Below are 27,200 nucleotides of genomic sequence, written 5' to 3'. Positions count from 1 at the left end.
TTGGCTGACAGTTGTAATTGTTACTGCTGCCCAAGGTGGAAGAGAATCCAGGTTAGATGTTGGCCAAACCGACCATACAAAGGCAACAAGTATTTCTCGATCCTTAAAGCACACTTTAAGGGAAGCTCTTCCTCTATGCACTGCAAAAGGATCTTCCCAAGCTTCTGCTATCTGTGAAGCTTACTGTTAGGGTATGGAAGGCAACCATAAAGGATACGGTTCCTCACCTTCTTTTAGTTGCTTTTTTAGGTGGACATACTTCCCCAGCATATGAACACATGAAGTAAACAAATGTCCTCTTTTTTTTTTTCCCCCTCCTCTTCCTTTTCTACAGCTCTATTCAGTCTGTTGAACTGAGAAAAGACAAGGAACTGACGGGCTCTGCAGCACAAGCAGTGCTCCAGCAGTTCAGCTCATGAAATTGATACCAACCTTAAGAAACATCAGCTGAAAAACCGTCCACATCCTTCAGTCCACCCGATTCCCTTTGGAGCCAGCTACTCGGGTATGCAGGTAACGTCACTTACCTATCACAAGCAGTCGTGATCAGGATTAGTGTTCCTACAGCACTTGGAGAAGCGTGAAGATTCACTTCCTCTCAATTACTCGTTTTTCTCCATTTCTTGCCTTGTAGGTATAACCTGCTTCTTTTCAGTATTTCAGCAAAACCAGGATGTGGTGTTGATCCATCAATAAACCATGATACCCATGTGTGCATAAATGGCAGGTGTATCATGAGACTACTTCAAAGCAATCCAAGGCCACTTTGTTACCCATTTTTCCCCTTTATAGTATAAAGATGCAAGGTGGGATCGTTCCATAAATAAAGTATTAAAACACTAACAAAACACAGTTAGCCTTTCCCAGGCTTGGGAATTCACACTTGTCACTGCAGCTGTTAGTATAAAACAGTGCCATACTTTTAAAACATGCTAAAATACATCATGGTTTTAAGGTGGCTGTTTTTCCTCTTCCCAACAGACAAATGCAACACTTCACTCCAAGCAGCTATTTAGTGCCCTAGTTCCTAGAGTGAAGCAGATCCTCTGCAGGGTTTGTTCTTTCTAAGGTACAGATACTAAGACTTGGACTCCTTGGTGCAAGTTTCATTTAAATTCAAACATAACCTTAAAAATTAAGCTGAATTCAACTCCAAAACCTATTATTTCACCAGTTCCTTGGAGGAGTAGCCCACCCTCCTGTGCTGCAGCTTCCCTTGGCACTGCACTCCTGGTTGTGAGCTGCTGCAGCCCAGCCCCTCCCCGCTGTGGATCACTTCTTCCTCAGACCCTCTGGAACTGCCAGCAGGAACCTGGCTTCAGGTGATCCCTTGGGAGACTGTTGTGAGCAATCCATCCATCTTCCTTGCCCCCTGATTTCTCTGCATGCTATGACCACAGCCCTATAGCTAGTCTAATATGATCTCCTGAGTTCAGTCAGGCTCCTAAGGTCCAAGGGATGAAGCCCGTACCCAACAGCAGTGATGCACATTTGAATTCCAATCAACACAAGCACACTTTGGTACAAACCTTTATTAACTCACACCTCCTTGCCACAGCTATCACTAAAACAACTGACATTCATATTTTACAGGTACCGTAAAAAGTTAAAGTGTAAAATATGCTTTGTAGTTCACAAAGCAAAAATTCTTGAGCATTGACTTTCTGTAAACAAAATTTGGCAGAGATGTTCACCCACAAGGGAACAGGCAGGCATCGTCATCCCGAGCATGTTGGGGCGGCAGTGATTTGCATGGTGTAGAGGCAGAGTATCTATCCTGTTGATAGATGACTGGCTTCCCTGGGATTACCCGTGTCATTGAAAGGCACAGAGAAACAGAGCACAAAGCAGGCCCCGGTAAGTACAGACACCCCACCAGAAAGCTGAGCACTACCCGATTCTTCTAAATCACAGCCGGGGAGGGGGGTGTCACCATTCCTACTAGCTGCTTGCTCTTGCTTTGTCAAGCATGAGCTGCAACTGAAGCCTGTGTCGGTACTTACTCTAGCAAACATGGCAAGCCTCCTCGTGGCTGCAGCAATGGCAGGATTGGTGCCTGCAGTAGCCGCGACAGGTCTACAGCTTCCAGGGCTCTGGCCTTTAAGCTCAGTATTGCAGGGCAGTTTTACAAATCCACATACTAACACAGAGGTAAATATTTTAGATGACACCCTGCCTATAAGGCTGATATTCTAATTTAAAATAGTCCTAGATACACTAGACAATTTGTTAATAAAAGGTAGTTTGGAAGGACAGTCATAAGCAATATGCAGCAGTTACTGAGCAATAATATGTATGAAGTACCTTGGAGATTTTGTTTTCTTTTTTCCCCCTCCATCTTCCTGTGTCACAAAGCAAGGAAAATTTCAGTAGAGTCACACAGCTTACTTGTTCCCTACTTGTTCTAACTGTCAGTTATGGATGGTATTCAGAGCCCACAAATAACCTTCTCAGGGAATTCAGAGGTAAGCCTGTTTGTAGGGTACCCTCTGGACCAAATATTGTCCCAAAATCGGTATCCACATATTCCCTAGAAGTTTTGGCTAATTCAATCAACAACAATCCATTATTATTTCCCATCCTCAAACCAATGCTAATGCTTTTAAATTTACATCCTGAGCTTCTATATCATTAAGGTAATGGGGAAAGAGCAGATTGAGAATGAGAGGAAATATCTCATTAGAGCAGATGATCTAGGAGAGAACAGTCTGACACAGATTCCACATTCTTCTTTCATGAATAATCAGCACTATTCATCAGGGCAGGCAGCATAACAAAAAAAAAAAACCCAACCAAAAGACAAACCCCAAACAAATCCAAAGGAAATTTCACACAGCTGGCTAAGCAAAAATGACTGCTCAGGGGTCATCACTTACTACAGTCCTTGGGATCTCTTCCTGGATATCAAACCTGCCATGTTTGACCCCCCTAGATACATGCCTTTCCAAGAGCTGAAACAATCCTGATCTAAAACTCGTGTTAAACTTGCAATCACAGTGCTTCCTCTTCTCAAGCCCTGCTCCTAAAACCCATTTCTGCTGAATGATAAGCCACCACTCATTATTTTGTGTGCATACACAGTCCTTCAGAGATCTTAACCCAGGGGAAGATGGACAGAGAGTGAGGAAGTAAGATGTCACGCACACAGTGATCATCAGGCAGCAAAAGCATGGGAAGGGAGGGCAAGCACATGTGGCACCAAGAAAGCTCAAGTAGAGTAGAGGTGAATTGTGGGCACATTGACAGCAGTCTGTCAGGGAAAAGGGGGCTACTTCTTCAGGCATCACAAATTCCAGCCCTGGCTCCCAGAAAGACATCTGCTGTCCTAGAGAAATAGCAGGAGCCACTGGCACAGTGCTGGTCGCATCAGAAGGACGGATAGGCACCGGAAGGAACAGCCCTCCTAAGGAAACCAACTTGTTGCTCGAGGTTTTTTTGAAGCACAATCAGCTGTTTGGCAAATATTTTTTCGGCTTTGGTTCACTAGGAGTCCACTCCATAGGAGTCATGATATTTCCACTCTTTTCTTTAAACACCTTCATCTTGCTAAGGGCTTTTCTTCGCAGAGTTTTAACTTTTCCCCAAAGTCCCAACAGTGTTTCTTCTAAGGAGAATCCAGCTCAGCAAGCACAGTGTGTCCAGTACCTTTTTGGAGCCAGTGCTGCTATTCCTGGAGCACTGCAGTGCTGAACTGACCCAGCTGCAGGTGCCCCAGGCTGCCTGGCAAGCCTGTGCTTGTCCTATCAGAGCACCTAACTGATGTAATATTCAGGCACCAAAACTGCTTAAAGCAAACCAAACACTTCCAATAAAACCAGATCTCCAAAGTCCGCATGCAGATAGAAAGCATTTACAAATACAAGTATATACCTCGTAAAAAATTCAGTAATATACTATAATTCTCTTCATATACCATAATCTCCAAGACCTGGGCATTTTAACTGAAAGAGTTTGGCTAAGATTTTTTTATTTTCTTAACTGGATATCCACATTTAGGATAAACGCTCTCTCAAGTTTAGGCTGCTGGTTTGTATATAAATCATCCTCTTAACCTGCTGCACCCTAGAGCTGTGCTCATGCTGACACGGCAATTACAGTTGTGTCACACTGCAGCACAGTTTTCCACATACTTCCCCACATCTATCAGTGGGAAAGAAAAAGGCATAGATCAAGTACACTTTCCTTGGTGAAATTTCAGAACTAGGCTGAACAAACTGGGCTCCCCTTCCTTCTGTGGAAGTGCTAGGCATATGATAATTTTTAATTTGCAAAAGATGTAAAGGTCACATGATTTTCTCCCCTAGCTTCCTCAGTACACTTCTGTCCTCTACCTGCCATCTCCTCTGAGGCTAGAACTACCAAACAAAGCTGCTTCATCTTCCAAACTGATGATCCAAAGCACAGCTTGTCCAAAAAAAAATCACATCATTCAGTGCTTCCCACCACCCAGCATATACATGCAGAGAAAACAACACACTCTTCTCCAAACAGAGGGTTTGCTCTGCTCCGTAACTTGGACAAACAATTTTTGCCAATATCCTACACAGGGGAGAAAGCTCCTATTTACTCTTGAATTTACATGTAAATGGCTTGTAATAGCCAGCTGCTGAAAACATACATCATTTCTATGGAAGACCAGCAGGGGTTTCTGATATTCAGAGAACAACCTGATGTCATGTTTGATACATGCTGGTAAGTCTCTCAACTTGTAATCAAAGACTTCTCAGGTTTATATTCTTCCATCTTGTCATCTCATGCTAGGGCAACTTCCTCTCTCAAGCTATGGTTAGGTACCATGGTGGTAAGAACATCTGTGTGGAGTTTCTCACTAGCAGTTCTGGTACGGATGAACCTAAAAGGACAACTCAAAACAGCATTGGCTTCGAGGCTCACACCCTAGGAATTTTTTTTTCCCCCCAGATAAGATAAAAATCAATAAATCATCTAATAATCCCTTCTTAAAATTATTCCTTACACAAGGATAATTACAGATTGCAAAATACAGATTGCAAGAAAGATATCTTTCACCATACACTGTTTTTTTTCCACGAGATTTGGAATTACAAATTTTAATTTGCTACTCGAAAATGAGAGATTTATGCTCAGGGATCCCATAATTTCCTTTGTGTTCTTCAAATAATTTTCTTAGTTTCTGGAGATACAATGCATGTAGCTGTTCAATCTCTTCAGTTGTGGGGTTCAAGTTCCTTTTTACGGGGATGGGGCTTCCCACTGTAAATCAAACAAAACAGCAGCATTAGCTTCATTGATGTCTCCTTTTAAGTAGGACTGCTCTCCCTCCTGTATCAGTTCCCCCACAGCTCCCAGCGAGGTGGCAGAATCACAGCACAGTTCTCTTGCCCTGAGGCCTGATCTTGCCTTTCACCAACCTGAGCCTTGGGTCTGGTTCTCCTCTTCTCTTTGCTCAAGTTCAGATAAAATGAATTTAAAACCCCATAATTTCAGTTTGGCAGTGAAAGAGAAAATGAGAAGGGGGTTAAGCTCTAACTTGAAGGAGCAGTTTACACTTCAACATACAATCCCATGGGCTGTGTGCTGTCTTGCCATTGGGTTAGTACTCCATGAGTTCAAAATAGTGTTTAAAAAAACAAACTACCTTTTCACCATCTTCTGTTCTAATCTGAATACTGAAGGTATTCAATGTAAGGGACATGCTTAAAAGGACAGTGTTCCCCTCAGCCACACAGCCACATGAACAAGACTGAAGAAAATACAGGTATCTTCCAACTTATTCAAAATGGGTAGTAGTCGCACATAAACCCCCCAGCGCCTGTAAGGTGTCTCTGAACCTACAAATGTCATTCCAATCAAAACGTTCTCCAGGCGCTGTGCAAAGCCTGCTACTGCTGTCAGAGAGCAAGAGGGAACATGGGAGGCAATTCCACAGAAGTCCAGAGGGCAGCCTCCTCCTCCACAAAAAGCTATAGCTAAAATGCCTGCAATATGCTAGGAGAAGCTTCCCATGATCTCAGTCTGTGCTGTTCAATCACTGCAGATTTTGACAGCTGTTCTTGCACTGGAAGCACTGAGAGCTTAAATAGACCTGACCGAGATCACAGAGGAAGTCTGTAGAAAAGCAGAGTTAAAAGCACCCCCCAGGAGCTTTTACAAAGGCACACGAAGATCCCTTTCAACAGATGTTGCCACTTCAAATTGGATGGTGTTGACTAAAGGGAAGGGAAGTCTAGCCAGAACCACAAAGGGGCTGATTCTGCATTTTCCTCCAGCAGCTGAAGCTGCCAACAGTTCTCGGGCCCTACACGGTGCTGAAATTCAGACTTTAGGTGGCTAGGGGTGGGAACCCAGCCCTGGATTGAGCAATACCTTAAGGAGGTGTGAAGTCAATAGACATCCAATACAGGATTTCCAGAAGCATGACTGGAAACACTAAACAACCCCAAAGCCCTTCTGCAGCAGTCTCTTCTCCTAAGAATGGAGATTTCTTGTGGAACTGGAAACTACACTCAACTCTAATTTTCTGTGCAGCTTTAAGCAGCCTGCTTAACTTGGTATTTCAGATTTGATTCTATTTCTGAAAAGCAGTAATAATTTTCAGGAAAAAACCAAAAGTACTTCACTTGTCAGGATCAAAACACTCAGACTCCACAGACCCTGGTTTTGCTGAATTGCATCTCCTCGCTTTAGGAACTATGGCTTCTGAACTAGGAGGAAACTCATGGATACCAGGCCACATTGTCACCACAGCTAACCAGCCTGGGTGGAGCTCAACATGACTCTGCAGCTTTCAGGAGCTGAGCTAATACTTTCAAAGCCATGTTGAGCCATACTGAGACCACCCCCTCCCCTGCCCAAGCAATGCAGGGACATGGTGATAGTTTTCAAACATGACCAAATAGAGGCACCAAAGGTAAGGGATTTCTTGAGATCATACAACAAATTCTGTTGCAAGATACTGGTCTTGCTGATTTGAAGTATTCCCGTGCTTTAGCCATGGACCACCTCTGTCCTTGCAGTAAATATTAAAACGATGAAGATTTGCCTCTAAGTGAAAGACATTTTAAGCTTCAGAACAGGCTTGATGTCATCAGCCCAAGGAAAAACTGCAGTAAATGTGTTGCTCTCCTTCCAATACTTTGAAAACTCTTTGGCTCTAAAATAATTGACTTTTTTAGCCTGCCTGTGCACAAAGTGGGCTTTAAAAATTAAATATTTTCTAAAACATTTAACTATATGCACTGATAAGATACAGAGTGGCATGAAATGTAACAGAAGAGCTACATTTTTGTCTTAAACACTTCGATCCAATACAAAATAAAATCAACCCTCCATTAAAGGGAGGGCCTTCTTAAATGTCCTCTGTGGAATACTAGAAAAGCTCAATTTACTTGTCTGTAGAAATAAGCTTCATTAGTTCACTCAGCTCAGAACCTGTCTAAAAATGATTTATCCAAAACAGCCAGCTACTCCCTTAGCATGACGCCCAGCACAACTTTTTTTTAAAGGTGTGGTTGTCAACAGCACTAGTTAAAGCCATTTTAAAAAATAATTAAAAAATCAAGACGTTTAGTCCTACACTCCAGTGAGAGCAGATAACCAGGGAGGAAAGCTTTTGGGGAAAAAACCCTCTCTTCCAAACTGCCTGTCAACATGTCATGCATGCCCTTAATCAAATATGAACATACTTTCCATGGGCAAAAGAAAACAAAAGGGAAAGAAACATTTTAGGGAGCAATGCCATCTAAGCAGCAGATGCAGGGATGCAGCAGAGCTGCCACAAGGTGCCCTCTCCGTTCCCTCCTCTGTCTCTCCCCTGTCCCAGTGAGCGCCGGGTCAGGACTGCACCAGCTCCTTCCAGTAGCCTTGCTTTAGAGCACCGATGTGGCAGCTATGCGTCAGCTGAAACACCCGACTGCTGCTTCTCTGCAGGGCTAAGAAATGAAGGTGCTGGACATCTTACAAAACTGCAGCATCCACAATCCAGAGCAACAGTGACAGAGCTGTGGCAGCCCTCTGGTATGCGCTGGACTACCCCTTGTGGACTGCTGAAGATAGAAGCCTGTGAATAACTGCAAATGAAGAATAAAATTTGGCCTGAAACAGAAAGGGAAAGGGAAAAAAGAATCCCCTCTTTTAACTGGGGGAGGAGAGGAATTAAAAAAAGGAAATATTTATTTTAATCCTCACATACTCACTTTAGATGCATAGTAACCAGTTGTTTCTGTTAGAACAGATGTATAAATTTACACAGATATTAGTAGCACAAATGCATTTTTAAACATCTGCAGAAGCATTAGAAAAGGCACAGGGAACTTACCAACAGTATGAATAGGTTGCCTGTAAGGTATTAAGCCAAAACTGTATTGAAATACTCCTCTAGCATGAAACAGTGGTAAAGCAAAGCCCATTATCTTTTGCAACTTCTCCTGTACATTTCTGAGCCATGAACCTTTAGGGTTTGCAACTTGCTTGAATAGTTCATTTTCACCAAAGGAAAACACTGGGACCAGATGAGCCCTGTAAAACAACGAGCACACTGAGAATCCCACTTCAGCCTACACTTGCACTGTAGTTTGCATCAGCAGCGTGGAAGTGGTTTCACAATAACTAGCACAGAAAGCTTTGGCAGCTCTAGACTTCATCAGCAACACACATTCAACTCTTCTGATATGCAGATGCTTTGGTTTTGGGGTTTTTTAAAAAAACCAAAGTGATTGATATATAACTAGCAACTAACTTTTGGGCAGTATTTAGCTGGTTGCTCCCCGTCACAACTTATTATGACTGTTCATAATCATAAAAATGAATAATTGTATATATCATAATTATTATTATTATGATCTTACCCACCATTATTTCAGCAAGTCCACCCTTGTTCCACTGCATTTTCTCCCTTGGCAAGCAAAGAAGCCTCATTGCTAACCTTACAATGCTCCCAGCTGGGTGGCGTCAAAACCAGATCTTGGCTTTCCGCTGCCTTTTGACTGGAGTAATGCACGCACTTGATTTCAGCACAAAAACCGTGATAAAAACCAGACATCCTTACAGTCATGAGTGCAATGCCAAATTCCTCTGCTGTCCAATTCCCAGTGAAATCCTGCTTCCTCCAGACTTCTTCAAAAACGCTAGCCTCAATACATGATTACTGGAGGTCAGATCCTACCCACAGAAATTATACTAACTCACTCTGGCTCCTAAACATCCTGATGAATTCTCATTCAGTTCATAAATTGGCTTGGGAGGAAAGGCACTGACGAGCTCCTGGAAAAACTACTAAGGCTGATGGAATCAGCGCAGTTGTCTCCAACAGACAAAAACACCACTATATTTAAAACCTTCACTGCAGTATGCTTTTTGATTAATACTTAGTTTCATTAAACAGTACTCTACACAGTTTAAAGAAAAAGAGCAGAGTAATCCTAAGCAGTCTCTGAAGGATACAGAGCTGTTTTATTTCCTTTAAGTCTTACCTTCTATATCTTAGCTCCATTCAACCCACACTATCTTTGAGAAAAACTTTTCTGTAAAATAATAGCAGCATTGCTATAATATTGTCAGGATGAATTACTGCAGAGCTCTGAATGCCTGAGGAGGACGCACTGAGGACAGAGCTTGCTGGAAAGTACTGTGGGCAATCAAAACCCACCTGTATGGAAAAAACAACTGCTTCTACAGCTTCCCAAGCCTGAGGACCCCCAAAGACTATTATTCCCACTCACTATTCTGACTGGTGTCTGCTCAAAGGTTCTTTCTCAAATACAGCATATGTCATCTAGCCACCTGTAAAGGAAATATCGGAAAGCCTGGTACACACTGTGGATGTGTAAATACTCCACTTTTTACTACAACACTGACAAACAGGAACATCTTGTGGTGCAACAGTACCCTGAGACTGTGGGATTTGTTTTAATCTGGTAAAGGCTTTTGCAAGATGCTCTGTAGGAGGTTGAGACAGAGAAATAAGTAACTTACGATTGCAAAACTAAAGCTAAGGTGGCTGATTCATCGTTTGTTTCATGTCTTTAGGATTTCTTCACTTCATATCAGGTATCTGTACTACCTTGGACCACAGTGTCTTTTCCAGAAGCACAGAGGACTTTTGCTGACATATTCAGACCACATTTGAAAAGCGTCTAGCTGAGGAACCACAGCTTTGCTGTGCTGGCAGTACAGGAGCCAGGGCCAGAGAGCACAGGTCTCTGCATTGTCCCCTCCTCCTGCAGATCAAAAGCACCAGGAACATATGCAGGCACTGATAGCAGGCGGTTCTTCTCATCTGCTTCCTGCAAACCCACCTTGCCCTTTCATTTCTGCGTGACTCTGAAGCTTGTTTCACATTTTGTTATTTGTTAGAAAATGTTAAAACCAGAAACAATTACTGGATGCTGAGTCTTTGGACAAGAGCTCAGGACTGCCAACAGTGCTGCAAGAGCTGTAACAGCTTGAGTCATGTTGTCCTACTGTCCCACAGCCCTGCTGTACAGAAATGAAGTCAGGATTCCTATGCTTCACGTAAAAGTGGTTTTTCTTGCCAGTGCTCAGATCCAGAATGACTTGTAGCCTGGTGGTTAAGGTGACCACGTGTGAGGTGTAGCTCCCAAGTCACTTGGACAGAGACAGGCGTTATCACCCTAGTGGAGGGCTCTAGACAGCTAAGCCTCTTTCTTAAAGAGGAGGACCATCAGTTGAAACAAAGGACTTCTTTCCTTATGAAGTGGCCATTCCTGTCTTTTGTAAGTGTCCTGATCTTGTTGTTGTGTGTTGGGGATGCTTTTGAAATCAAGGCCAAGAAAGGCACAGGTGTCTCTAGTTTCTCAATCCAAATCAGTTTAGATAAGAGATAAACACCAACCTTGGTGATCTGACAGATCAGACATTTATGGACGTGATTAAAAAAAAAGCACCTAGTCTTATAAACTTTATGGTTAAAAAAAATAAAAGCTACTGATAGTGTTTAGGATCCCACTGGATTAATCAGCAGCTGAACAGAAATTCAGTAAAGGCTCATTTAGCAACTGAAGTCCTAATTTAAATACACAAGTGTTGTTTCTGGGTACAAATTAGACTAAAATGTTATTTTCTATCGGTCAACAGGTCCTTTATGAGACTTCTAGCAATATGTATAGGAAATCCCCTTGGATTGTTTTGACACAAAATAGCTTCTAGAAAAAATGGACCTTAGCATCCTGTGTGAAAACAGAGCTCCTCTTCTCAGAGACCACCTTTTTTCCAGTTAATAGCTTAAAAAACTGTTACAGACTTCTCAAGACTAATATTTTTTTTCTTATTGCTTTCCGTGTCAATATATAATCCTGGGAGGTGTTCAGAAAGCTTAGCAGGAACAAGTCATTGGTTTCAATATTTCTTGCGTACAAGACTTCTAGACCAGTCCAGCACAAACACAATAGCTGGTACTGTGTAAATAACTCAAAAGACATTAATACCGTCTCTCTTTAGTTACACGCTGATGGCTATTTTACAGTAAAGGGTAACCTAGTTTTTCTTGAGATTTTCACCAAAAATTTGCAGAAACTTACTTTTGCAAAGAAAAATATTCAAAAGAAAGTCTTTGGATTAAAGGTGAAAATAAATCTTCCTAGAGCACAGTTTTAAGTGATTTAATAAGACAGGATCTAATCTTTTTTGTTTGCTTAAAATGATAATAAAATTCTATTTTAATAGAACTTAAATTTCCAGAACAGGAAATAGAATGTCTGCTCTACTTAGCAATAACAGCCACAGTTTACTAATATTGTTTCATAATTCTTACTCTTTGCTAGTGCAAAAAACAACTGAAACAAAGCACCAAGATATGCTAATAACACCTATTGCTTACAAATTATGAAAGTCAAAGGGAGTTTTTAACACTCCCAGATTGGATCTAGATAGGCAGACTGGCTCCTATGCCAGACATCTGCATGTTCTTAGACAAGTAACTCTTTCAAATTCTAATTCTATGAGTTTACTACATATAATGTGAACTATACTTAAGAATCGATCTATATTCAAAGCTTGCTTACTACAGCAGTCCAGATGGGAAACCTACCCGTGCTTCAAGGCCATTTTAATAAAACCCTTCCTCTTGAGGATATTCAAAGTTAAACTTCCAGGATGTGCATTCAGAGATTCCTCTGCTCCTCCGATCACAATGATGGATGCGTGGCCACCTCCTTCATTGTTCAGCACATATGAGACGCTCTCCTTGGATGCAGAAACCATTCCTTCAGGAGCAAACATTTTAAGAGTTCTTCATGTACAAATAAAGTGGAATTTAAGAAATATTTTTAAAATATCTATATGATGTTTCAGAATGATTACAGCATAGGTCAGGGTTCAAAGACTTGGGTTCAACCCCCTCACTCTGCAACAGGTTTGGTCTTAGGTAAGTCCTTTCATTTGACACTGATGAGCTAAATGCTGTTTGCCTGCCAGTGGAGTTGTGATATCTTCAGGGAAGAGTGTGCTTTTCTGCCAACTTAACTCCACCTCAGAGAGATTCTGTGCCTGAGAGCAGGAGAGCTGAATGGCAGCAGATACTGTTGAGAGGCAGCAGCTAAAGCCATAGAGCAGGTGCACATAAACACAGACACAGAGGGTTTAACAGAATGAATAGAAGACTTGTTAACTCAAATATGGATCTACAGTGCCAGGCTGATCCCCTCCATTCTTTTCAAAGCTATAAAGCAGCAGCTCCATCTAAGGCAATACCACAACAGTGTCAGAAGAAGCAGAAAAGGTTCACTTGTACCATTCCCAATGACTGCATCAGCTCATTCTCGAGTAACCAGAATGTGGAACTCATCTGTTTAGGCTAAAATAGCAGAATATATGAAGCTTTCCTGATTCTAATACTTCCAATCAAAGGCACACTGCTGTTCAAGCCTTTATGAGTGACTTAGACCTTGCTCTGAACTTGGTGCTTTGGAAAATCCCCTTTCTAACAGATATGCATCTGACCCCTTCAGAGTTTCTTTGTGCACTAAGTTTTATTTCAGAGGCTCATAGTCGTTTTTTGGTTAGGTTTTGTTTTGGGTTTTGGTTTTGTTGTTGGGTTTAAAAAAAAAACAAAACCCCCCAAAAAACCCAACAAACAGAGCTAGTATCAAAGCATGCTCTTTTGGATGCCAAGCAAATACTTAATCTCCTGTTACCCATTTTCTTTTTTTCTGCATTAGGGACATTACAACATGGATTATAAAAATCTCACAAGAAAAGCAAGATGATAGTCATCGTGATCGTCCCTGGAGACATTCAAAACCCGCCTGGATGCATTTCTATGCCCCCTGCTGTAGGTGTACAGGGCTTAAGCGGGGGCGTTGGACAAGATGATCTCCAGAGGTCCCTTCCAACCCCTGCCATTCTGTGATGTAGTTTTGAGAGCTGACCACCAAGACAAAGAGTCAGCTTCTGGAGCAAGTTTATAGACCTCAGTAAAAAGCTATTTCCATTTGCCACATGTGTCTTCACAGTCACTGTTGCTCTGAAAAATCCAGCTGACCTGAGACTCACAAATAATTTGAGTGATGCTTGTTCACCAGTTGGCATGCATTTTCTCTGGAAGAGAAAGCAAGAGCCACTGTCTTTTCTCAGGACAAGTTTATCTCCCTGCTGAAACAGAGGTGTCAGTTCAGTAGTGCTTGCAACTGCTCTTCCCAATGACGACAGCTGCAGCCTGGTAGGCTTCAGAGACAGGGAACAAAAGACCAGGAGATGAAACAATGTGCTAGGAGCATGGCTTTCAGTACATGGAAGATTTTGCAAGTATTTTAGGATTTGACTGATAACCTGCATTATACTGAAGGCCCCCTCTGGTTTATCAGCTACATACCTGTTAAAAACAAGGCAGAATGTTGACTACTCTTTCGCATGCTTTTTACTCAAGTTGTTTCTCATCTGGCAGGTAAATATTTGTTCCTGTGAGTCAAGATGCCAAAAATGCATAAAGCTGACTTCCAGGCTCGGCAATGTTTAAAATTGTCATCTTCCACCACTGCCAATCCCTTAACTTTAAAGCCTGAAAGAATCTCCTCACAAAAAACATGTGCATGGAAGGACATTCTCTAGTATGCTGAAGTATACATGGATAGGCAATTCTGATATTAGCCATGTTTCTACAAATGGAGCTGTTGCAGAGCTTATCTGAAATCACAGCATCTGTGTTGCAGTCAGGAATAAGAGCTAGATCTCTGCCTCCCAAAACTAGTCTTGTGCACCAGACTATACTTACTCAAATGTTCTAGTTTAATGAATTTAAGTAAAATAACTCCCGTATTAAACCACTGTGGGAGAACACTAGTCCTGATTTCACTATACATTTACCTGTTCCCCAAACCTTATTGCTTGTTATTTTTATCTTTTTTACTAAGTACCAGTCATGAATACCACCCCCTTTATGACAAGTGCTGCTCGCAACAGTGGAAAAAAAAAGTTCCTGTCTTTAAAGTTTGCATCTCCATTAAAATTACACAAATTTGCAAGATGGGACCTCACTCAGAAGTAGGTAGTTAACTTTGGACTAGAAAGACACTTGTAATGAGTAGGACTTTAAGCCTTTCAGGTAAGAGAATACCCTCAATTTGTTTTACAAGTGTCTATGCAATGACTAAATAATATTATAAATATGCCTTTCTCTTCTTGTAAATAACTGGTACTCAATACTGCTGTCTCACAGTTCAAGGGGAAAACAGCAATATTTTTTTCAGAAGGAATAAAAGCTCAGTGATATAGTTTAACAAAACCATTAACAAAACCTTTCAAATTGTTTTGCCATAATAGTTCATATTAAACATTAAACAGAGGTTTAATTTAGCAGCTACGTTAATCCTTCTGAAGCAAAATTACTTACCATTTATAGGTACAAGACTAGACCTTACATTTGAAGCAGAAGCTATAATATGGAGCAACAATTGAGACATTCTGCTTTTACCTACCAGCACTCATTATGTACTCTCTGAAGAAGGGACAGCCGAACCAGATGGGCATGATATGAAGATATGGAGTAAGCCCAGGAAACAAATTTTTGAAACTTGGACCAGTGCAAAAGTTTCCAAAGGCTCCAGCTACCAGGACTCCATGAGGGTGAAAGCCAAGTAAGTAGTTGTGATTTGGATTCAGATCTGAAGTTTTTATAAGCTGAAAAATAGTGACAGCAGAGAACATTACAATACTTACCACAGAAGGATTCTCAAAAACAAGTATGGAGATTGCACATTGACAGGACACAGAACTGATGACAATTCATTACCTTCTGAGCATTTTAAACTATTGTCCCATCTTACAGCTGAACAAAGTTTAAATAGATGTGTCTCAAGATATCATGTCTTGCATTTACTGTGCTGAGGCACTACCTTGTGACCCAAAGTCCAAGTAGAAAATCAGTCCCTGCCCCTTTTTGTAACTAAATCTCAGGCTTCCCATGGTTTAAAAAGGAGTTAAATTCACTCTGGATCAAGTATTAGAATTTTACCAAAGATGAGTGTTAAATGTTAGTCCATGCTCATGGCTATTCAAGCTGTCTCTGTTCCAATGTTTACAGTTCTGTGAGAAACCTTTTACTCACATGAATGGGAAAGTATTCCCTAAAGTATTTCCAAACAGTCCAGCTTCTGACCCATTGGGACCGTCTGCCCCCTGTGCATGGCGTTTCCCAGTCGAAGTAGAGCCACAGCAGGTACAGAACAGCGAGGAACCAGAAGTTGCCCAGGATCAGGATCACAAAGAATCCACAGCAAAACTCAGCTATAAGAGACAAAAAAGGAAACCATACCAAGCATTACTCACACCTGTCTCCTTTTAAGACCTTGAATTCCCATCCCTGACATTTTTATTACAGATGCTACTCCAAATGCATACAAACTGAAGTTAGCTTATTACACATTGTATAAATGTTGTTAGACTGAGGGTGAAACACCTAAAAGGGTGTATCACCTTAGTCTATATTTCTTACTCTACTGCACAACTGGACAAATAAGCCTAAGATGATGCTGGTTTACTTTAATAAAACAAAAGCATAAGCTGAGAACGAACACACTTTTCCCCATGGAGAGGGTGAACACTAATGTTTGGTAGGGAGCATCTGGTTTACCTAAGGCAGAATAAAAGAAGACAGCAAGAGCTAACAAAGATGTGATGCTCCAGTGAGCAAGAAGGGAGGAGAGCTAGGGAAGGAAAGAGGGAGAAAGGGGCCACAGCAAGATCTCTTTTCTAATGGGAGTGGTGTCGTGCAATCGTTTTCCCTTTCTGTTTCTTGATTTCTCTACCTATAAAATAGGGATGTAGCTCTACTCCCTGTGAAAAGTGCTCTGTGAGTGGCCAAGGAGACGCACTAGACAAGACCAAAACATTAAGAGGTTCCATTTCAGCCTCTAAACATGTCACTGTAAGTGGAAAATCACCATTGCTAAGGGAATGCAACAACAGTTTTAAGTCCTGGTACTTTCAGACCCAAGCCAGTAAGAATGTAACATCCTTCCACAATAATGATACATAGGAAGTGTATTATACAAAATTCAAAGAGCCAGAAAAAGTTGCTTGATTAAACAGAACGTGTTAGTTTGGGGCTCAACCCTGAAACAATTATTCAGGGAAACTCCCTGTGGAAACATTACCTTTGTAGAACTTGCAGAATTTTGTACTCTTGCAGCAACTCAAGCAGCTATGGACTCGGCTGAAGCGCAGTACAGCAGTACCTGCTGATCTCTGCCCTGTAGGACACCCTGCAGAGGCCTGCTCGCTCTGAAGTTTTGTGAACAAAATGCATCAGGCTCATGGATCAGAGTAATTCAGCAGATGCTGAATTCCAGGTTTGCAAGGGAGCCAGCGTTTTAGCATCATGTATTTATACAATGGCAAGCAAAGCAGGACCTGGTCCTCACTGGACAACAGGCAGAGTTGTATGAAACAGGTGCTGTGATGTTTTACAAAGCAGTAGTAGTACTTTGTGTGTCCCACAATTGACCGGCTTTCGTGAGGACAATATCCTGTTCTGTCCTAAAAGGAGTTACACCAGTGAAACATATTGAGCTAAATGCATTAGTAAATAGAGTGGAGTAAAAAAACAACAGAAGTACATCCGGCAATAGTTTGGCTAACACAATGTAAATATTACCAGAACTGAAAACTTTGAAATAAGCAGAATGACCAACAGTAAAAACCACTCATCCTGATTAAGATCAACTTCACTCAAGAGACTATGTGGCCATTGAAAACTCACAGCAGCTTCCCTGTACCAAGCAGGTTTCAAGCTGCTGAAATTCAGAGCTTAACTTGGCCTTCAGGCACTCTTGTGTTTCCTCCAACCTGAACACTTATTTTTTCTGGACTTCAGCCAACTTTCCTTTGTGCCTAGTTTGACTGCGCCTTCAGAGTGGAAATGGATATATTGTCTTGGGGTAACTAAGAACTGCTGCAGAATCCAGAAGCAGACAGAGCAAGCAAAGCTGCTTGTTAGATTGGGTAGGAAAGAAAGGGATGAACATTCCCATTTCTGGCAGGGAATGAGCAGAAAAATAAGGAATTGCATTTGCTCTGAGGAAGGGGGAAGGGAACAACCATAAACAAAACCAGAAGCAGGATCAGATCTACTATTTTGAAGGATACTCCATTCTTCAGTACCATCACTACTTGGAGGTCTAAACAGGCAACCCTGGTCTTGCAGAGAGAAGCACCTCAGTAAGAGCTCTAGAAAAATAGCACAGCTAACTGCAGGCCACAGACCTCCAAAGTTGATGTGGAAAACTCCCCAAAACTGCAACAAGTTCTAGGGAATATTGTTAATGCAGGACAAGCAACACAGGTGAAAGATGACACTCAATTCCACTGCTCCAGAGGGAGAACTCACTGGGAATCCCACCCCAGCAACACTTCAAAATTGAGCGCAGAAATATTTTGAGGAAAAGTCATTACCTGTTCTTTGAAGGGATCCTGAAACCATAGAAATTTCTAGGATTGTTAACCTGCACAGAATGCCAAGGTTCACGGTCTAAGCTTGAATAAGTATAAGAAGGTTTTTTAATGGCCATAAATAAATTAAAGTTGTTATGCAAAAATTGTTAAGTATTTAAATTTCCTACCCTTCTTTTCAGAAGGACTTTTGGCTCAGTGCAGAATCACATGGCTTTTTACTATGGGTTTCCTAGCCAAATAGCTGAAAGGTGCTTTGGATCAAAGCATCCTTTCTGTGAGAGCTAATTAAATCAGCAGCAGTAAGTGTGAGATACCACTATTCAGTATTATGCAGACAAACATACACAAGATCAGCAAGCTCACTGCTTTCTTCAGCTAGAATGCATTCCTGCGTGCATATAAGGTGTGGGGAGGTAAGTATGCTGTCAGCACTTCCTAAGGGGACCTCAGCATCTTACAGGACAAAGCCAATTTATTATTGCATTCGCAATGAGACACGCAAAGCAAATTCCTTTTACTGTACCTCCTTATTATTTCAATCATTAACAGCCCGCAAGATGAATTAAACAGTGATGACTCAAAACCAACGAGCCTATAAACACAAAATCAGTGTTTTCTCCTTCAGAGAAGGCAGTGAGTAAATAAATGGCAACCACTTTACCTAAATTCATGAACAAATTCCAGGCAAAAGGTGAATAACTTGGAATTTGGCACTTTACTATATCATTGCCTCCCTGGATGTAGTTCCACTGTACACTGTAAGCATAATTTTTTGCTTAAACTTTATTTAAAGCTTTGAAAATATCCCTGTGGTGTATTGGAACAGTGGGGGAAAAGGGAAACAATATGGATCAAAAGAAAAATTGATGCCATGGGACTCTGAACATCCAGTTTGCCAGCCAACATTGGCAAGACTTTACATCCCTTTTCCCCCATTTCCACATTAACAACATGTGGATACTCATTGGCTGCAGGAAACAGATGAAAAATATTATATATAGTGTTAGCTAGCAGTACTGGCAGCCATCCTGCTCAATGATGTTTGAAAACTTGATACTTCACTCATTAAATAGGCTCTAAGTTTGCAGCTGTGGGCACCAAATTCATAAAATAGTCAAATACCACAGAGATAGGAAGTAGGAAACCAGCACATTGGGTGGGGAAATACAGGTCATCCCAGCAACTGGAAGCTCTGAATGCATTTGCAGTTACTAAGGAGTCAAAAATGTTTGAGTAATATCTATTGTGAGGGCCACCAAATCTAAAATCATCCACTAGAAGAAAAGCCTCCCATTACTCTCAGAGCAGTCACAGACCATGTCTGGCCAGTGCAGGTATGCCCTAGGTGGCCAGGGCGCTCATCTATATGCAACCAGCTCTATAGGCTCTCCGTAGTACCCCACAAAGCCATGCAAAGCAGCTTGCACCAAGACCTCCAGACTGCTCCACAACTCAGACAGGTCTGAACTACAAGCCAGTTCCTGCTGTTTCCCACATGCCCTTAGCAAAGCTTTCTCTAAACATATTGTGCTGCTATGTCTTAAATGAGCTGGACACTTGCAGAGTTCAGTGATTTTAACCTCATCCCACAAAGGATGGGATAAACAGGACATCTTTATCCCACTGGCATTCTAGTGAATACACAGGTAGTGATGTGATTTTCAATATTCTACTTCACCAGGCTTTATGAGTACATGTGCATACCAATACAAAATGCAAGGTGAAAAGCTCGTTTTTACATCTACGGCCTCAAGGGAAAAAAACCTGAAAGATGGCATATTCTTTACAACCATGTTGATGTACCTAACACAGAACAGTCCTTTCCTTACCTTTAGTCTTCAGAGCAGCAATGCCTCTGAGCTGGGTGCCTGAGGAAGAGAGCATTGGATGGAACATGCAAGAATTGTACAGTGATGTTTTTCTCCCTAATGAACATTTGCTCCTCTCTATTATCCCTCAGTGTACCACTGTAAGTTGGTTTTGGTATTAAAAAAATTATTTTCCCTGCTTAGTGGATTCTTTCATTAGGGGAAAAGAAAAAAACAATTAAATCAGCCTTAATTTCTGGAAATACTTTCTAAATTATTTATAAATTGTGAAGACAGGGATAGAAATTTAAATGATGTAACACAGAGCAAATGGGACTCCAACAGTCCCACCAAAGGAAGACCTGAAACAACAGGCGACACCTGAGAGGAGGCAACCTGCCAAGGCAACAGCAAGCCAGTTCATGCCTCTGCAGAGTACTGCTCTGCAGCTTTTACATAGAAAGTCTTTTTTAAAAATGGAGATATAATGTCAGTACTATCCTGTTTACAGCTTACTAGTCTGTGCAATTCTGTCAATACACAGATTTCCACCAGAAGCACAGGAACTTGCTGCCACTTTTCACCTACGGCAGATATGGTATTCTCAGCAAAGAACAAGCTGGGAATTCATTTAAACTAACTGCACTGGAAAACTGTTGGAAGTCCACAGGAATTTGGTAGCCATCTCCAAAACTGAGGCGGTAAGGAGGTCAGCATTTGTTAAATATGTACCAGTTTCCTGTAGTGGAGGTCCTTTGTCAGTTTGTTGGTCACAACTGGGAGCCTCATTCAAAGAATATTTGAGCATTCCTACCAAGGGAGCTGTATTTCAACACTACTATGATAACAAATACAAACCCTCAGATGCCAAGGTTTGGAGGCTTGTTTACTCTGGAATTTGGTTCCAGTTCCCAAGCAAACAGACCTTCCATTGCCAAATACTGATAAACTAGCAATACAGACTATTAGGCACTATTGACTTGTAGATAAAGTGGTCTGTACACAGTAATCCTCAAATTACTAATTACCAAATCCTGAGACAGCATGCCAAATTAGTCTACATATTTCCCATTTCTTTCATTTCTCCTTAGGCACCCACTATCAGTTATGGTCACACACAGGTTGCCAAGACAGGGCCTCTGGCCTGATGCAGCACTATCATTTTTCTCTTCTTATTCTTGAGGGATACAAACAAATACAGAGGCATGGTTAAATTACCTCCCTAAGATGTAGGTAACAGAGGTAGCATTCCTAGAAATACTAGTCAGTGAAGCATCAGTAAGTACCATGTTATTCTCTGTGATCACACATCAGTCCCTGCCCATGGGCGAGCAATAAGCTTCAGGGATAGATGAATACAGACTGACAAAAACAAGGAGCAAAGCCAGCCAGCTTGCTAAGAAAGGCTCACAGAGCTTAGCTGAGTTTTCTTGGATATCAAAAGGAGATTTTTTTAAAAAGGCTTTGGGGAAGAATGAGACCATTTTAGTTAGCCACGTACAGCTGATGAATTAACTGAGCACCAGATAACAAAACATCATGACACGTTTGGGGAAAAGGTTATTTTTTGCTTTAGCACATTACACTGACACCTGCTTTCTCAACACATAAGTCACTTATACCAGCAGCAATATCGCACTCTGTAGCAAATGTTTCATCATTTCTGTTCCTTTGGGGAAGCCAGATCCACAACTCAAAACTGTCTCCAGCCAAGTTCAATTAACAAAGTGCTTCATCCCACGTGCTACATGCACAGGAGTTTAATCACTAGAGAACAGGATGTACTTTAATATACACCAATGTCTTTAGCATATTGTTTTGTGGCTTCATGCATATTAAAGTATACCTTTTGTAATGTACTGATTTTGTGTGATTAAGTATTTTGCAAATAAACACGGGTGCATGCACAGCAGTCACTTCCTAGGTTCCCAGTAAGGAGAACAACCAACATGGCACACTGCACCTAGAAAGTGAGCCATAGAAGATGCACCATTCTCACCTACCACCACCTTGTCTCAAAACAAAATGCTGGTATGCTTGTCATGTTGTTAAACTCTCATTTCCACCTCTCATTATTTGGACCAAGACACCACCACTCCACCCAAGTTACCTAGTTCTGCATTTGATTTTGTAAATGCTCAAATTCCACTGTCCCTTCTCACATCACATGCACAGAAGCTGGCAGAGGAGAAACTCACCGACTCACCTTCTAGCTTTATTTTCTCCAAAACACTGTCATTTGAGTTGTGTACATTAGAGGAAGAAAAATCAAAACAAAAAGCTAAAGCACCTGCAAAGCAGCACTTAAACCAAGTCTCGTTAATTTTCCTTTGTTTAAATTGTTTTGCCTTTGAATGAACCCTTTGATCTACCTCCTGCCTAGGTACCGACCACCTCCTGATATAAGATGTGCAGCACTGAGGCAGACAGCTCACCCCTGCAGCAGGCTTGCATACCCAGGGTAAATAACTGCTCAATTACTGTGCAAGAAACAGGAAACCTCCACTGGTTCCTAACAGGAGGATATCAAACATACCATTAACTGCAGCAAAATTAATTCAAAGTTTTTAAGAAAAATATTCTCAAACTTAAAAGCAAAGATTTCCTGCCAAACACCAGGGACATCCGTTGCATTCATTGACGGTGACAATTTCTTTTGTGCGCATGTACTGTGCAACCTACAGCACAGAAATGGCAGTGATGTGATCTCTTTGCTCTTGACCCCAGTAGTTCAGCAGCACTTACAGGCTTGGAGATTTCATTTCTCCAGGTGACTTTCTCCCTGGGGCTTGGCTGGACAATAGCACAGGGAGATCATAAGCAGATATCAGCACACAGCTTCAGAGGTGGATGCAAAGCAGGTGCTGCATGAGCTTGGAATGGGGCCAGATCTGCCCAGGGACTGTCAGTCCCTGGCCAAGCCGATGAACCTCTAATTAACAGTAATTACAGGCATAAAACTACATCTATCAAAACTGTCTGTTTCAGCTTTTTTTCCCCAAAGTAGGGCTCTGAAATTGCAAAACTTCATACATCTTCTTGTTTCAGCAGTGAAACACTAATGACTTGAACTTATGCTTTTGCCTGAAGCCGTTTTGGATTTCTGCTTCATATGGCAAGAAACAGCATCATTTTAGTATTTCCTTGTTTTCAGTTTTCATAGCTTCAGTTTTCTAGACTCCAGGCTGACACCTCTCTTCTTTTAAAAGAAGGAAGCCCATTTAAAACACTTTTCTTTTTCATGGAACTTTACCTGAACTGTTTTAGCTTGCTGCTCTTAGAGCATTTAAGATAGAAAACCATATGGCAATTTCAGCTGGTACACAGTGGGAAACTGTTAGATGGGCATTTCTCTCATCTAATCCAGAAGCTCTTCAATACAGATCATGGTACTTCAGAATTTTATGCTGTCACACCCCTGGATAACTAACAGAAGAACCACTCAGAAGAACCACTGCCCCAATGAAAGCTTGTCTTTTCTGCTTGAGGGCGAACTTTGGCAGCTTGCAGTACAGAGCAAGGAAGCACAGGAACTTACACCCAGAATTTTAAAGAGGTTTCTTTTGTATGTAATGAAATTCTGTGCACATCTGTACAGCTTTTTTGAGGTAGAGGCATGTTTATTCTGCCTAGGCTCTAGAGCAGAAGTAACGTATCTGTCGTGGAGACCCAGCCCAAGCCAGAATGCTGTGCGAAGAAGCAGAACTTTCTTTTTTGTACGGTGCTACTGGAACTACTTATCGGTTGATTGATTGGCTCTTTCTGCAAGTGGGGATGAGATTCAGAGTCCTCAACAACTATTGCATATGTGTATTTCAGGCCAGCTTGTGAGTAGCCTTTAGTCACACAAGCAAGTGAGCATTTTCAATCATCAATTCCACGGTCTCATAAAACCATGCAGCATTACAACAACGTAAGCCTGGAGAGCAAGGGGCAAAGACGGACAAACACAACATGCTTTTTACATCAAATTCAGCTACTCTTCAGGGCCTCAGCCAGGAAGATAAAACCAATGCCCGATTTTCAGAGTCTTCTCTCTAAGGCACATTACAGATTCTAAGTTGTAATAGACTTACATTCCACTTATGGCTTACTCTGTGTGCCAAATCATATTTTCACATGTCACTTCCCAGATTTAAAGGATATCATTACCCAACTCAGCTTTTGTCTTTCAGGGCACTAATTTTTAGAGCTATCTTACTTTGCCTGTTAGTCCTATCAGTCCATTTTAGTAAGCTATGGCACCTCACCACATACCTAGATGGACAACTTTATGAATTAAGCCAGTTACCCTGTTTATTCGCTGCTCTAAACAGAATCCCTACATCTATAATATGAATCATTAGTTATCATATGGCATTATCTGTTCATGTTTTCACATGCAGGTATTTTTACATAAGAAAGACTGAATCTACAAAAGATCTTGCTTGGTATAAACTAGTTCCAGCCATATGCCAACACCCAAACAACACCTACCCCTCCAACCTATCCTGTGATGAATTCACACAGTATTTTACTTCTACTGGGGCATCCCTTGTGCGATTTGAAAGTGTCACTTTCGAATTCAAAGGCTTACAAACAATGTTTCCATACTTCATCTGCTCAGCAGACAAAAAAAAAAAAAGGCTGAAAAATCCAGATATAACGGCAATCCAGAATGTCAGAAACCAACCCATTTTTCACTTCTTTAAGCCGTTTAGGATTCAGCCATCTGAATTTTCCTGGAGCTAAGTGACACTTTTTGGCCAGATCACTCCAACTGTCCTATGACTGAAAGGGTACACCCACAAAATAACAAGGTCACCTTGGTTAGCTCTAAAGATAAACACTCCCATGAAAGCACAAGCAGATTATTATTATTAGAATCAATTTGATTGCCAAAATTTGAGCATTCTTGCAGAGTTTTTCATGTTCATGTGCAGTCACTATGTTCAACAAGCTATAAGAGCACTTCCTTGTTGATTTTCCTTGATGTTTATCCCCTGGCAGTGCCAGCTGCAGAAGACAGCTGCCTACTTCTCCCACTGAACTGCAGCAAGAGTAGATTTTCTGCAGCCTGATCGCTTCTGGTAAGCACAGAACAATGATTTCTGCAGCAGCATTATTACGAACTAGGCTAGGATAAATTGTTTCCTTCCACTGCCACTGAACTTCCATTGAGTTATCATTGAGTGAAATAATGGGATATTCCAAGATCTAATTCAATAACAGAAAATTAAAAGCACAGCCTATTTACAATGTAACCACAAACATGACTTGTTTATACTCCAATCATACAGTTTAGAGGTAAAATAAAACAGCCAAGTGCTAAGGTTGTATCCGTGAAGGTGCTTCATACCCTCTCCATGCTTCCCCCACATAACTCAAATCTTTTATGTGTGGGCTAACAACCTAAAAAAAAAAAAAAAATCACCTGAAAGACATCAGACCACCACCTGAATGACACTAATTTGCAAGACATACAAGGAAGACATGTACACATACCTTTTCTCCTTCTAAGTCTTAAAGCATAGAAGGTTGTAACACCATTTCCAGTAACACAAAGGTAGTCAGCCAACACTACACCTCAGAAAGTTTTATCCCACACAGACTATTCAATAACTGCTTGCCAATTTACACAATCCATGGGTCAGGTCCCTGAGAGTTAAGGCTTACTTACCTTATGAAGTGACTCATTTTATAAAGTTAAAGATGTATAAACTTTTGTATAAACTTTTATGAAGTTCTTACCCATGAGGGTAAGATCTGCTGCTGTGAATAGATGATTAGTGATAGGAGTCTATTAAGATAATAGGAAAATTCACCTTAGAGAAATAATCAGTAGAAAAAGTTTACGAAGTAAAGTTGTTAGGATCACTTTCTAAAAGCAAGTGAGAACATTTTTTATAAATTTACAGAACTGGCTGCATTTAGGCCAGTTCACTGTCAATCCTTAATTTTCATCACCTAGATAAACGAGAAGTTTATTGAACTGCAGTACATACAGCTATTTTACAAAATCAGGAAGGAAAACAGCATCACTCAGCCTTTATGCTCATGTTCAATAAAAAGTTGTTGGTTGTCAGAAATCTAGTGGGCATCTCAATAAGAAAACACAGTCACTAGCTTTTTCAAGAGCATATTTTAAAAAAGAACCTATCGAAAGAAACAGACCCCCCAAAAAAAGAGAAAAAGCCACCAAAATCTTTCAGGGAAGAGAAGGCCCAAGCCCAGAAGTGCACTGCTCTCGCCCGCCCAGGGATAGCCAGGGAGCTGCTTGCCACCGTCCTGCGAGGAGCCACAGGTGACACCAGTTAAGGAAAAAAGCCGATTCTTTCCCTTTTCTCTCTAGGGCAAGGGCAGGAAGGAGGAATGCTGTTACCCAGCAGGAGAAAGGAGAAGATCCACTGCAGCACGGCGACTGTCTGGATCCTTCTCTTTAGGGGGATGTTGATAGGGGCAAACTCGACCTTCATGCTGGCGGCGGGAGAGCAACGCGGGGAGGCACGGCCCCGCCAGCTCCGGCTCCGGCCCCGGTCCCAGCCCGCCGCACCTGCCCGCCGCCGCGCCGCTCTGCCGCCGCGGCCCCGGGCTTGTGGGCAGGGACGCGCCCCTCCCGCCGCCGGCGCTGCCCACGGCCGCGGGGCGGCAGCGGGGCCCGGGCGCGGCCCCCGCAGGCGGGGACGGGGACAGGGAGGCGGCCGGCACGGCGCGGCACAGCCCACCGCGGTCGCAGGAAACCTGATCCCGAAGCAGGAGCGGGCCGAGCCCGGGCGAGGCTGCGGCCAGTCACCGCCACAACCGCCCTCACCACGGAAGGGTCCGAGGCAGCTTCTCAGCGCTGCCCCAGCAGCGAGCCGCGCCTGCCCCCGCCCCAGATAAACGGCCCTGGGCAGCAGGGGCGGGGGCACCCGCGGCTTTATCAGCCCGGGGAGCCCCGCCGCGCGGCGGGAGCGCTTCTCGTGGGGCGGTACCGGCGCTGGCACCGGGGGGGCTCGGCCCTTTGCGTCCCCTCGGGGCGGCCGGCGCCATTTCTGCCTCACCCTCAGCACCCCCCACATACCCTCCTGCTTAACGTTCTTATAATTAAAGAGCTTAGGGAAGTTGACCAAGAACTTAAAATTCATGTCGCATTTGGGTTTAAACTCCTTCGTTTCTAACTAAAGCTGTACATGCACAGCCTCCTCCCACCCCCAGCACTCGGCCCGGGCTGTCAGTAACGGGGATCGTCAAAAAACAAAAAAAATCCAATATGAAAAAAGCCCCCACCCCAAGACTTGCAATAGCGCTCCTCCGGTTCCCCCGTTTCCCCGCCGGGGCAGCCGAAGGGCGCCGCGGCTCGCCGCCCAGGGCGGGCTGATGCCGCCGCGGCGGGCGGCCCCTCACGCCGCCAGCACCTGCCGGTGCACCCCAACGGACGCGGCTGCCGGCCAAGGGGCGGATGTCACCGCCACAGCTGCCCGCCGCGCTGCCGGTGCTCGGCGCGCTGCCCGCCCCCTCCCTGGGCGCAGGGAACAGGCGGACCGGCTC

General features: G+C 42.5%; 1 protein-coding gene across 1 annotated transcript; it reads right to left on the bottom strand.

Moving 5' to 3' along the window:
* Nucleotides 1-3,743: 3,743 nt before the first annotated feature.
* On the bottom strand, nucleotides 3,744-26,289 carry MOGAT1 (monoacylglycerol O-acyltransferase 1). The gene is made up of 6 exons (XM_009508691.2): nucleotides 26,053-26,289; nucleotides 15,539-15,717; nucleotides 14,910-15,111; nucleotides 12,026-12,200; nucleotides 8,297-8,496; nucleotides 3,744-5,232 (listed from the first exon to the last, which is right to left on the bottom strand). The coding sequence occupies exons 1-6, from the start codon at nucleotides 26,144-26,146 to the stop codon at nucleotides 5,078-5,080; spliced, it is 1,005 nt and encodes a 334-aa protein (XP_009506986.1). The 5' UTR covers nucleotides 26,147-26,289; the 3' UTR covers nucleotides 3,744-5,077.
* Nucleotides 26,290-27,200: the final 911 nt, after the last annotated feature.

This window comes from Phalacrocorax carbo, chromosome 7, assembly GCF_963921805.1.
Source record: "Phalacrocorax carbo chromosome 7, bPhaCar2.1, whole genome shotgun sequence".
Taxonomy (NCBI): domain Eukaryota; kingdom Metazoa; phylum Chordata; class Aves; order Suliformes; family Phalacrocoracidae; genus Phalacrocorax; species Phalacrocorax carbo.
The sequence above is the reverse complement of the archived record's forward strand: the minus strand, read 5'-3'. Positions and strand labels throughout refer to the sequence as shown.

Excerpts from the sequence above, each read along its gene's own strand:
- MOGAT1 (XM_009508691.2), bottom strand. The coding sequence starts at position 26,146 with ATGAAGGTCGAGTTTGCCCCTATCAACATCCCCCTAAAGAGAAGGATC. Across the intron at positions 12,201-14,909 it reads AGAGTACATAATGAGTGCTG|GAATGGTTTCTGCATCCAAG; the intron begins GTAGGTAAAAGC and ends TTGCTCCTGAAG. Across the intron at positions 8,497-12,025 it reads AAAATGGCCTTGAAGCACGG|GGCTCATCTGGTCCCAGTGT; the intron begins GTAGGTTTCCCA and ends GTTGTTTTACAG.